Genomic DNA, 12,950 nt, shown 5'->3' with positions numbered 1-12,950 from the left:
TGGCAAACCCAGTATAACAGACTCTGGCTCCCACACATGATAGGAAGAATAAATACATCAGTGCCTCTAGGAGCAACTGGTTGGTGTCTAGCAACTAAGTCAGCTCTCTATCTGTCATCAGATGACTCAGTGCAATAAAGCTGTTGGCGCTGTTGTTAGTAAGGTCAGGAAGGACTTCCATTACAAACAATTCATTTTCCTACAATTATATTTCACGTAGAACTTCTTTTGTCAAGCTGCTGTTCAAATTCATAGAATTATTAGAATACAAAAAAGGAGCCTGGACACAATAGTTTCTTCTGTGCATCAATGGATTTCACATGCATTTTCAAATATTCTATAGAAAACAAATGTTCATAGAATTATTGTATCAGATGGTTTATCATGACTTCTTTTGAAAATCTGAATTGTTATTACCTGGATTAAATATGCCATCACCTTCTTCCCAGCCTATGAATTCAATCATTTTCTTGATGACTGCTTCTTCCACTAACAGAAACACAGGGGATACTTCATATGTGTATCTGAACAAAAATAAAAGGAGCGTGTTTGGTATTAAGATTACAGAACTCATGCCACAGCATCATGTCAAAATTAGATAGAGGTTTTTTGTACTTTCTCTAACTTATCAGAAGCTGATTGCCATCAAAAGTAAAACTCTAAACTGAAAAGACTATAGATGTGATCCACAGAGCAATTGCTTAGTTCCTGACAGCATCACAATGACAATTCCACTCTCAAAGTAATACTGCAGAGTTTGATTTTAGCAAAGATCACAATACTTAAACTTCAGCAATAATAATCTATTGCAAGCAGCAATCACATTTTTGTTTAGACTTTACATTTGCAAGTAAATAGTAGACAGGTAATCATTTGCACTCAACTCTGTGCAGAGCACATCAAAGGAAATAAACAACTAAGTTGGATTCATTCATTTTGATATCTTTATTCTCAAAGTAAGGGGAAAAAAAGTTTAGGTTTAAAAGTATTTAAGAAAAAGATCTCTTAAGCCTCAACTCACAGACTAGAAAAATCATCAGCTTAGCCAAGATTCTCATGAGCTATTCAGACAAACTAGACCAAATTCTTTCCCAAATTCCTGCACAATTCCTACCTCCTCTGTAACACTGAAAACAGGGAAAAAAATTACAAGGGGGAGAAGAGGGGATAGTGGTCAGGAAGATGTTACTTAAAAAGCATGCAAGATTCATCATTATGAGTACAAGGAACTGCACTTACACACTTGGGTTCAATGCTTCAGTAATGAAACGAGCCACTAATGAGTAATAATCTATTCCAGCATACAGCTGATTGAAAAATCTTGGATGATCTGAAAATATAGATGAAAAGCAAGCAGTGACAGAATGTTTATGAGAAGAGAATGCATCACAGGTTCCCTCAGCTGAATGCTGATCACTGCTAACCATGATTCACTCCACCATTCCCTCAATATTTTACGGGTTTACTGTCCTTTTTTAAATTAGACAATCCTTTGAAAGTAAAAGTTATAGGCATTTTTAGGACCCAAAATAAGGCTGACGTAAGTAGCGCACAGAACAAATATGGATTATTCACAAGCTTTAAAGATCAAAAAGAAGTGACTGACAACTGAGTATGTACAGTGGCCTTTAACAGTGGTGTTCAGAGATGCAATGGACATTCAGCCAAGTTTTGCTAAGCAGTAAAACATGTAAAATCAGGTAAGCTGTATGGCTCCATGCCCATTACACTTGAGGCTTCAATATGTGTTTATTCCTAGATTAAGAACTATTTACACAGCAAATTTTTCTTATTTAATATTCTTTCTAAGCATAACAAATGAAAATTTGAAGACAATTTGCAGAAGATAATCAGAATGCCTTCCACTAGCTCAGTAATTATATCTATGTATTATTAATACACTGCCCCTTTAGATTGATATTACTGCCTTTCCATGGTTTTCAAAGATAGGTTCATCCTCAAAATCATTTTATGGCTTTTCTTACTGTAGCAATAAAAACAGTAGGAAGGAATGTGCCTTGGAAATGCACAGGAATTATATTACATAACCTTCTCACTTTCCAAAGTACAGTCCAAGTTATGCCACATCTGAAATTGTGAGCTTCTGAAAACAATTTCTTATTCATCCCTTTTTGTTAAGATTACATTATACTTCACACGCTGCAGAAAGGTTACCCGTAGAGAGCCATTCTTGCAGAGATGTCGTGTACCATCTCTGAAACACTGCAGGCTCTCTTCTCACAGCATCTGGAATGGGAATTACTGCCTGTTGGCAAATTAACATCCTATAAGTCTATTGCTCGATAGAAAGCAATAGTAAACACAGGATAATCATCACAAACAATGCATTCTTATTTGTCCAAGGGCAGTGACGGTGATTCCACTCCTCATCACTCAGCACAAAATTACATAAAAAGATCTTTCTAGTTTGTTTGTCTGTTATATCATAAATGCCTAGGCAACTTTCACAATACCTCGAGAGGACAGAATCTACTGTTAACATCAATGGCATTATGATAATTAGGTTTTGATTAGTTTTCTTTGATTACACCTTCTGGGCAATCACAGACACCTACAGTGACCAGCATGCAGTCAAACAACTGAAACACAATCAAATATTTGTATATTTGTGTAGGCAAGTAGAAAGCAGGCATTCAAACCCCTAGTTTCCTGGAAGATAATAGAGCTTTATAAACATTATCCTATCTTCCAAGGTTAGTACACAGCAAAACAACTTCATTAGAAATTGCATTCTTACTGGTTTTGACGCTGTACTGTATCACATCTTGGCAGAGTTGCAAGAGTTTCTGATGAGATTCTCCAGTGTCTCTCATTTCCAGATCAAGAATCTTCTTCAGTGTTTCAGGGTCCCGCCATTCACAAACCTAATGATGGGTAGATAGGACAAACCAACAGTGAACAGATTAGCTAAAAGGAAGACAGTTAGAAAAGGGACAGGTAAGTACCACATTCAGGACTGCTCTCCAAAACTGCCCATGGAATGCAGCAGGCCATTAAGACAATACATCTGCTAAGCTGGTCTCACGTGGTCTTGGTTTTATTGCACCTCAGACATTCCTGACCATAAAAATCAGAATATGGAAGGCAGAAAGATGTAAAAGATTGGGAGGAGAAGGTGTGCCAGTTGGAATGCAGGGATGTAAAGAGTCAGCCTTGAGTCTCCCAACTATCTTGCTCATGGTTCATATATCCTAGTTAGGAGAAAGAAGCCTACTGGTCAAATTTTGCCCTTAGCTAAGGCTTTGTAGTCCCAACACTTTCAGATGCTGCTCTGCCCAGGGGTGGGAGCAATCTGTGCATGCCCAAAGGCAATAATGTTTTATTTTCTGGTGCCCTTCCAATACATCCTCTCTAGCATGGTTTCTGTGAAACCCAGGGCAATCTCATATTCCCTTCCACAGTAGTACCAGATTCACTGCCCCTCCCTCTCTAGTACAGTGCCTCTGAGGAGTAAACAATTCCCCACAACCACAACAGGAAATGCACTACACCCATCTGTTCAGCTCAGAGAAAGTCACCATTGTGTTCTGAGACAATAAATAAATAAATAAATAAAACATTATTTTCTGACAAATAGGTATGCTAGCCATGTTACTGGAAGTTTTTAAAATTTGAATCGGCACAGAGCTAGAAGCAATTTTGATACTACTTGAAGTGCAATAAAATACAGCTGAAAAAAATATTCATTGTTCATTGTTTCTGCTGCAACTTTTCAACAACGCTCTATGGCTTTACCTTTTCCGTAACATCATCAGCTTTCTGGATTATTTCTTCCATTATGATCTTACAGGCCTCTTCCACAAATTTCTCTCCTGCTTTTGAATCAGTTATTGGACCATTTAGGATGACTCCATCCACCAAGACAGCATTCTTCTTCCTCTGGAGTACATCCTGTTTGCAAGTACTAGCTGGAAGATAAAAAAAAAAACCTCTGCATTAGACAAGGCCTGGTCATCCTAAGCTACAAAATATTCTTTCATTGCTGAAGATCAGTGAACATAAGGAAATAAAATTCACATTGTCTTTTCAGGTGTACAAAAATCCTAGATTTTGTTGGAAACCTCTTTACAGACAAATACAATCACTTTGTGTTACTTTAGACCCAGACTGATATCACATAAATAATAACAGCCAACTGCATGGTATTCACTGTTTTCTGTAGCATACGAAAGCATGCAATGCACTTTCCAACCTTAGGAGAAAACACAAGTATGGTCCTCAGCATGATACAGCTGGATAAACAGAAATGAAGTGTGAGATAATAGACACTCTTCTCAGTTGAAAATGTTTCTTTCCTCTTCTCTTTTTTCCATGATACATTCCCAGCTTCACTTCCCATATTTTCATTCTACCCCTTCTTACCACCCAGTCGTGTTATAGAGTTTTCTGTGTCCTCTGCAAAGTTTCACTGATTCCACCTCCATGACAATAACACATTAATATCATATACCTGAACTCTCTTTTCCACCCTTACCTTAAGTGACTTCAGTCACCTACTTGAGCATTTTGCTATGTATATTATCTTTTTTATTCAGTTCTCCATTGGTGATCTCTTTCCTCTCCCTCACGTTTATCTGTGACACACTCTCCTGATGCGTTGCATAAGCACAGCACTACTCCCTTTACATTACTTCCAAAAGCACATCCAAAGTGCTTATTAGAGACAGAACATCAGTGACAATCACGTATCTATTTCATGTATTGATTTCTTACTGCAAGATTAGAATGCCAGTTTTAATCAACATGATGGTAAAGACGAAAGTGAGACATTAGGAGATACCAAGAGAACAGACATCTGAAAGAGAACAGCACTGAAGGCAGAAGCGGTAATTACCATATCCAAATAACCTGGATTACACACAGCATCAGTACACAGATCTAGCCCTAGAATAGCTACAGTCTATGAGGTCAGGCAGTATTGCCTTGGAGGGTCGTCTTCAGTTAGTGATACAGTGAAAATATTGGGTAAGAACACATGAAGGAGAAAATCTTATTCTTGAAACAACTTTACCATCTGCAGAAGTAAAGTGGCTTTTTAACAGGTGTACACAAACAGCTGAATTTCCAGAAGACTGCAGGGCAGTCTGGCACATTCATTGTGCCTGTGCAGGACGATACAGAACGACTGTGTCTACAAAGGTGGAGACCTTCAGGGTCCATTGACTGAAAGAAACCCTGTCAATCCCATAACTCAGAGCAGCTCTTCACTTCAATTTCACTTATTAGGATAGGTATTACAAATGAGATCAAATTCTAGCAAGAGATGGAACCTCAGGTTTCCCATAAACAAGACATCAAGCTTCTGCACTTCTGAAATTACTTCTGTTTTTAATCCAAAACAACATTTTGCTGAGCAGAACATTTTGCACATTGTTACAGGAGAGGCGAATGTTCTCATGGGACAGATACAGAGCTAGCATGTAAACACTATTCCATTTTCAACAAGCAAAGAGGGAAAATCCCTTACATCAGAAAGCTAAACTCTCTCATCAAGCTTCCCAGCACACCACAGCAGGAGCACTAGACAGAAATTGCAGCTTTAAAGAAGCTTTACAGGTTTCTCTCTGGAAAAACAAGCTAGTAGGTTAATTTTGCAAGACCTAAAACACCAGGTATTAACAACGAATGGGAAGGCAACAGTGCTTTGAGTGGATAGAACAGGGACTATTTTTGGATTAAGTGCCAGTTCTTTTCTGTATAAGTGAATCCCTTAAGTCATGTTCAGAGCTTAGAACAAATATGGAAAAACTCAACCTTGCCATCTCCTCAAGATCATAGAATCATCTACATTAGAAAAAGACCATCAGGATCATCAAGCTCAACTGTCAACCTGATGTACCAAGTTTTATCACTAAACATGCCCCTTAGTGTCAATACACACACGTCTCTTAAATATGTCCAGGCTTGGGGACTCCACCACTTTCCCAGACTGTTCCAATGCTTGACCACTTCTTTCATGAAGAAATCCTTCCCAGTGCCCAATTTAAATTTTCCTTGGTGCAACTTGAGACGATTTCCTCATGTTCTACCACCTGTCACCTGAGAAAAGAGGCTGACAACCTCTTCAATGCAGCCTTCTTACAGGTAGCTGTAGATAGTTATGAGGTCTCTGTCTCCTCTTCTCCAGACTAAACAGCCCCAGCTCCCTCCCTCTCCTCATCTCTCTTGTTTTCTAGTCTCTTCACCAGCTTACACTGCGTACACTCAAACAAATCAATGTCCTTCCTGCAACGAGGGGCCCAAAACTGACCACAGTATTATAGATGCAGTCTCACCAGCACTGCATAAAGAGGGGCAGTCACTTCCTCTGTTCTGCTGGCCACACTATTTCTGATGCAGGCCAGGCTCCCATCAGCCTTCTTGGCCACCCAGGCATACTGCCAGCTCATATTCAGATGCTACCATCCCCAGGTTTGTATCAATGGTGTTTTGTTGCTATGGAAAAGAGAACAAGATCTGAACAAGTATCGGTTGATACTTCCTCTGATTACAGAAATATCCAAAAAACGACATGGTGGAGCAAGAGAATTCTAACTCCTTTTCTTCCTCTGCTGCATTCTGCTGTCTCTGCTAGAACCAAAGCTGTGTAAAAAGCTTTTGTTGGTGACTCCATCTGCCCTACTTTTGATAGTTTCACACAGAGATGCAATACAAGCACTTCCATGACTTTTCACAAAATTTCTTTAAGAGGTCATTGTAAAGAAAGTGCAGAACCTTATGTTACATTTTCTGCCAGGTTTTTAGGGGCTGGGTGATGGGTCTAGCAACAGCCTTGTATCTGAAGCAAGTCTACTGACCTTTATAGACAGTTTTAGAGTCTCCAAAGAACACTTTGTGAAGCCTGAAGAGAAAGAAATCTCTGGAAAATGGGCACAAGCCCAGACCTACTGTCCACACATTTGCATTGGGCCTCAGGCAAAAAGGCAAAGCAGAGGGGTCAGGAAAAAGGGAGGGAAAAGAGCCTTCATTTCAACAGCAATTTACTTGTGTAAACCTCTGCTAAAGAGTTCAGGACTTAACCCACATTATATTCCTTAAATAATACACCTTGGACATATTTAACATTTTCTAACTTTCCATTATCACTTGCCAATTCAATCTGAACTTGCTGAGCTAAATTCTGCCCTGTAACACAGCTTTATGTGATTAATGGAAAATATAAGGGCTACTCTGAAAGTAATGTCTCCTATTTTATTGTGTTGTCCCACAACATCAGAGGAGGATGGTGGTGGTAGCAGTAGAGGCTGAACCTTCCCACCAATATTCCATTCCATGTTGTTGCTGTGTGACAGATGGCAGAAGAAGGACATTCTGACAAAATGCTGTCTGACATAAAAGTGCATCTGAAGCAAAGGGGTGGAGCTGAATTCCTCCAGGAGGAAAAAATGGCACATTCATCAATGCTAGTAAATGTTGATGTAGACAAAACAGTGGATGTGGGCACAGTGAAGTGATGAGTGGTGCATTTCAGCAGTGGTGACACTGGGTCACATCCACTGGTGCAGGCTTTTGCTGGTGTAGGCTCTTGTTCATTGCTGGCAAAAACGTACAGCTAATGGTTGTGACTGTGTTGAAAAACAGAGTCTCTAGCTGAGAAATTTCTCTATCAAATAGAATTATTGTGTGCTCTGTATCTGTTGTAGTTCCCATGTAAATAAATAGGAGGTATAACTTTCATAGTATGATGTAATAGAAAAAACTATTTCTCAATCAACAGCTAAAATGAACAAAAACATACTCATATTATGAACTAAAGGACTTCAGGTTTGGAAACAGCCACTGGATATAAATACTGTTCCCACCTCTCATGATTTTACTCCTGTGATACTTAATCTTCTATTTACAACTGAACTCTGGAACTCTTATGAGACTCCTAAACTCCACTTAAAAACAAACTTTTCTCCTCTTGGTTGCAGCAAAAGTATTGAGAGGAAAGCCAAGTGGATGATAAAAGGCCAAAATAGAACTTGTTGTTAAAATTGCTTTTCTTTTTACACATCTTTTAAAAAAGAACCTATGACCAGTTTATTGCTTTGGATGGGTGAGCCTTGAGAAAAATTCTAGTTTCAGTTTTCGTGTCACAGCTCTCAAACTAAAAGATGTCTTTCCAGAGCACAGCTTAGAAACACTCCCGCTATCTTTACTAGCCAATAATTTATGCTGCACTTCCACTGAAAGAAATAAATAAATGAATTTCAAATGCTTAAAAGCATTTTCCAAATATTTTAGGCCTTTTGCATATATTTGTCTCAAACACACCTGACTGCATTAATGTAACCAATCAGTCCTCTGTTCCACATGAAGCCCATATGCTCCTCTTTTTTTGTTTTTTTAACAACATGGTATGCAAACAATTTAGAAGTGTAGCAGCAGTAAATATAGTCTTTTTCATTTAAGATTACAGAAACAGACTCCTAAGCAGACTCAGAAGACAGGCTCCAGAAAGCGTATCAAATGCCATTCCTGCCAACTGGCACCAGGCTTGAAAAAGAACAAAAACTTTAACAAATGAAAATGTCTTAAATCAGAGATTAAGGATTATTGACTGTTCAAGATACCTTCCTGCAAAAGAGAAAACTTGATCCTGCTCCGCTTGAATGTAATTGGGGATTTATCCCCTGGCTACACCAGGAGTAGAATCAAGCTCATAATTCTGACATTTCATTCTGAATGAGATACTGTATTATAGAAACATAAGAGTTTCTAACTAACATGTCATTTTTATGATCAATATTATTTTCCCAGCAGAAAACAAATTAATGGCAGCTGAAATAACACAGAGAAAAAAATAAACATTTCTTTAGATGTTCCACCAGTATGTAGGAACCATTGAGTACTTAAAAAGCTGCTTCTGTGTTTCCATAAACATATAGAATCTTTCTCTGTTAAATTCTTGTGCTACAAAAAGAAACTGTAGCCTCATACTTGGCATATTCTGACAACATTCGGGGGAGTAGTGTAAAAGGCCCAGAAGGCTTTATCACTCACAAGAAGACAGAAACAGAAGGGGCGGTTGTGAAAGAGAGGCTTGTGCCTGAATGCCAGAGCCAAATCCTATTCAGTTTATACTGTACTAGTACCACTGACTATTCAAGCAAGGGAAAAAAGCTGGCTTTGACCAAATACTGGCTTCTGCTTTGTAACAAATGCAGTAATCGCTGCCAGTATCAATCAAAAACAGACCTTAAATTTCTCATCCTGCATGATCTAGTCACAGTTCTTTCAAAAGACATGTCTTTTCTTTCTGTGTGTCAAGAAAACAAGTGAACTTCAGTACAGAGATTTCACACCACCATGTTTAATGTAGGAAGGCTACCCAGACACAAAGAGTATGCACGGGCATGGCAGGTCTCCTACACTCTGTCCCCCTGTTCTGCAGGCTCACAGACAAGACCTGTGGACAGGGAACAAGTTGGGCACCACTGAAGATGTGCATCACAGAAACTCTTCGACTGCATACATGCAGAAGTGACCTCTATGGGACAGGTTCTGAGGAAAACAAAAGCACTGTGTCTGAACTCAAAGGCTGCTCAACTGAGTCATGCTGCTAGCACTGCATGGCATCACCACAAAAAACGCGTCCCATTCTTTTCCCACACTTGGATTTCCCATTCCAAAAGGAAAGGTCAGGAGAACGGAGGCAATCTTTATGTAGGCAAACCTCAGGGACAGACATTAATATTAAATAGCAGCATTTTGGTACTTCAAATAAATAAATGAAGGAAAGATTAGTGCTGCAACATTTCCAATCAGGAAAAGAGGCTATGGCTAATTGGAATTCACCTCAATATAAAACTAAGGAATAGCAGGTGCCAACAACAAAATGGAAATCCTAACTTCCTGACTGCAGCACGATTCTCTCAGGTCACATTTTCAGCTTTAACATCTGCCAACAGAGTAGAGAGCACATGACATATACAATGGGTTTTATTTCAATTAGATGTTGATTACTAATAATGAACATTTTATGTCTTCTCCTTTTCCTGTTGGGAAGTGGACATGTCAGACCAGGCACTACACAACAATAGCAAGGTTAGAAACTGTAGGGGGCTGAGTTTGAATGCAAGTGACCAATATGTGGGTGACACACACTGAATGTCAAGAATCCATGAGATTTCTCTGCTTCCCACTGGAAAAAAAAAATAATAATAATAATAAAAAAAAAAAGAAGTGAAAACACAAGTATTTTTTTCCAAACAGAAGTCCTGCAGCTTGATTTAAATGAGTGCATGACATTCTGCAAGAAATATATATTTAGACATAATATAAAAACAATTGTAATGCTAGCTATTGAAAATTCAACTAAAAAGAATTTACTACATCAGTTTACTGGGATTCAACAGAATTTAAAATGCAAAAATGGATAAGAGTCTGAATTCACTTTAGGAAGTTTTATCTCTACATTCAATTTGGGCTTAAAAACAACTTTTTTCTCTTGCTTTTCTTAATATCATAAACACTTCCACACTTTGTTTTCTGCAGAGTATTTCCAATTACTATTCACTAATTCACATCAACAACATCGCACTGACATACACCCTTATTTACTAAGATGGAGAAGCCAGTGCATTGCAAATCAGGATGTGACTTTCCAGCACACTAGGTTCCTTAACCAGCTTCTATATAGGCCTTCATAATTTATTAGTAACTTATGTACAGCAAAGTAGTTCAGTGCTATTTCCAAATGGAGAAAGCTGCCTTGTGCAGCCTAGATCTATAAGTGGTGCACATATTAGACTGTAAATTCAGAATATTAGACATTTCAGTTAACTGAAACTACCCCTGTTCAGATCAGCCCAAAGTTCTCCAGATCACAGACACACCAGTTCTGCTCACAAGTATTCCATTAAATGTTGCTGCTGTGTGACAGACAACAGCAGAGGGGCAGTCAGACAGAATGGCAACTACATGAAAGTGCATCTGAAGCAAAGGCAGAGAACTGAATTCCTCCATGGGGAAAAAATAGCAACCACTGACATTCATCAATGCTTGTAAATGTTGATGTAGACAGAACAGAGGATGTTGACATAGTGAAGTGATGAGTGGTGAGTTTCAGCAGTGCTGACAGTGGGTCACTTCCACTGGTGGAGCTTTTTACAAGTGCGGTACGCAGGCTCTTGTTCATCACTGGCAAAAATGCACAGCTAATGGTGGTAACTATGTTGAAAAATACTGTTCCATAGCTTAGAATTTGCTCTATTTAATAGTGTTATTGTGCTCTCTGTATCTGTTGCAGTTCCCATGGAAATAAATAGGAGGTATTACTTTCAGTGCTACCTACATATATATGCATGTATGTATATACACTGACAATTCCCTAACGGCAAATCCAATGCCTACCAGCACATTGCTGAGTACAAAAGAAAAACATACAGAAACAGCACAATAGTAGCCTCTGACGATGGAAAAGTAAAGGCACAGCAAAACAGTATGAGTTGAGTTGCTCAAAGTCCTCAGAAATTTTCACAGCAGAAAAAGAAACTGAGTACAAGTTGAGCAATTGGTTTGTCAAATGGCGCTCTCTATACATTCTGGAGTTTCATAGACCCACATAGCATTTTAAGATAGCTGGTCAGGTCAGCACAGATCAATTATACAGAAGAGGGACAGTGCAGAACTCTGGAAACAACACTGTCCATTAAGAATGCCCTGCTTCTCCTATGTAGTTTTAAGTAGCCACTCTAGAGGTGCAGAGAATCAAGCTGTAGGGAGGCAACACACAGTGGCCAGTCTCTGAAAAGCCACTGGCAGTCTGTTAGGTAGTAAGCAGTCCATATGATGTTTGGTAGACGCACAGAGGTGGTCACACTATCCATGCTAAGGCTCACCAGTGGAACAGTGTGCCCTCCATGTATAAGTAAGGCAGAGTCACTACACCCCTAAGGAAGGTAGAAAATGGGTAATGAATGTTGTGAGGTTTTTGCCAACATTTTAACCAGACATTTCAGATCAGCATCATCACTGTAACCAAACATCTGGTATTTAGAGCATTGCTTGCTTGCTTTTATCCACTTAGACAAGTGGGAACAGTTTTTTGTCACATTATACATTCACGTGGGGTCGATGGTCCCCAAACAATGCAGTAGGTGTAGTGATAGTATGACAGGATTTTTCTGGGTAACAATGTACACCAGTCAGGTCAGTTCAGTACAGCAACTTTATTAGAGAAGTCTACTAAGGTATTAACTCAATTGTTTAGCAACATGTATTACACAGTAGTTACCTGCAAAAGGGAATCATTATTCCACAGTGATGTTAATTACATCCTTGGCTTACCTTCCAAGTGCCAAAGAGTCACTCAGTGCCAGGGAAGCTTCCTTAGCAGGCAATCTGAGCTCAGGGCTCAGAACTTCCAGCCCAGAACCCTATGGCAGGAGCGCTTCAAGGGACTCAGTGTATCAGCCTGCTCTTACCTAGTGCCTGCTGTCTTCAGCCAAGTGCTTTACAACATTACACACACAGTTTTACATCTGCTAAAACCATATCTTGTGCAAAAATGAAGGCAGTTTTCACCACATACATCACAATACCAACTAAACACTGACTATAGTTATAACACAGTGAAACCTCTGGCAGTCCAATAGCCACAGGATGTCTTGTCTCTCCACATCAGGTCTGCTGGAGAAAAAGAAATTTAAGCAGCTCAATGAGACACAAGCTGTCTTACAGTGTAACTAAGGGAGGGATGCCAAGCAGTTTAAAATCAACCTTTCTTTTTGAGACCCTGACATTTGCCAATGGATACGATCGTATTTAAAAGGCTTTTCAGCTTGCATAAGGTGAAATGTGATAAAGGGCTGGGACACCCAAGCCTTAGAGCCAGAAGTTGTTCCAAATCCTCTAGATTTAACCCATTCCTTTGTAGAGCTCTGGACAAAAGACCGTGGTCATGACGAACCACTTTTCCTCATCAGTTGTGGCACTGTAAA

At 39.2% G+C, this 12,950-nt stretch overlaps 1 protein-coding gene across 1 annotated transcript in view; it reads right to left on the bottom strand.

Annotated features, from left to right (window-relative positions):
• GADL1 (GAD like acidic amino acid decarboxylase 1) overlaps positions 1-12,950 on the bottom strand; it is a gene marked incomplete at its 5' end in the record, with an annotated part of 249,026 nt that overhangs the window by 67,440 nt on the left and 168,636 nt on the right. Inside the window, 4 exons of the mRNA XM_090142129.1 lie at positions 418-524; positions 1,240-1,330; positions 2,759-2,885; positions 3,757-3,929. Of these exons, the coding sequence (XP_089998255.1) occupies positions 418-524; positions 1,240-1,330; positions 2,759-2,885; positions 3,757-3,929 (498 nt within the window). The remainder of the gene's footprint in view (positions 1-417; positions 525-1,239; positions 1,331-2,758; positions 2,886-3,756; positions 3,930-12,950) is intronic.

This window comes from Phasianus colchicus, chromosome 6, assembly GCF_987193195.1.
Source record: "Phasianus colchicus chromosome 6, bPhaCol1.hap1.1, whole genome shotgun sequence".
In the NCBI taxonomy this organism is placed as follows: domain Eukaryota; kingdom Metazoa; phylum Chordata; class Aves; order Galliformes; family Phasianidae; genus Phasianus; species Phasianus colchicus.
The sequence above is the reverse complement of the archived record's forward strand: the minus strand, read 5'-3'. Positions and strand labels throughout refer to the sequence as shown.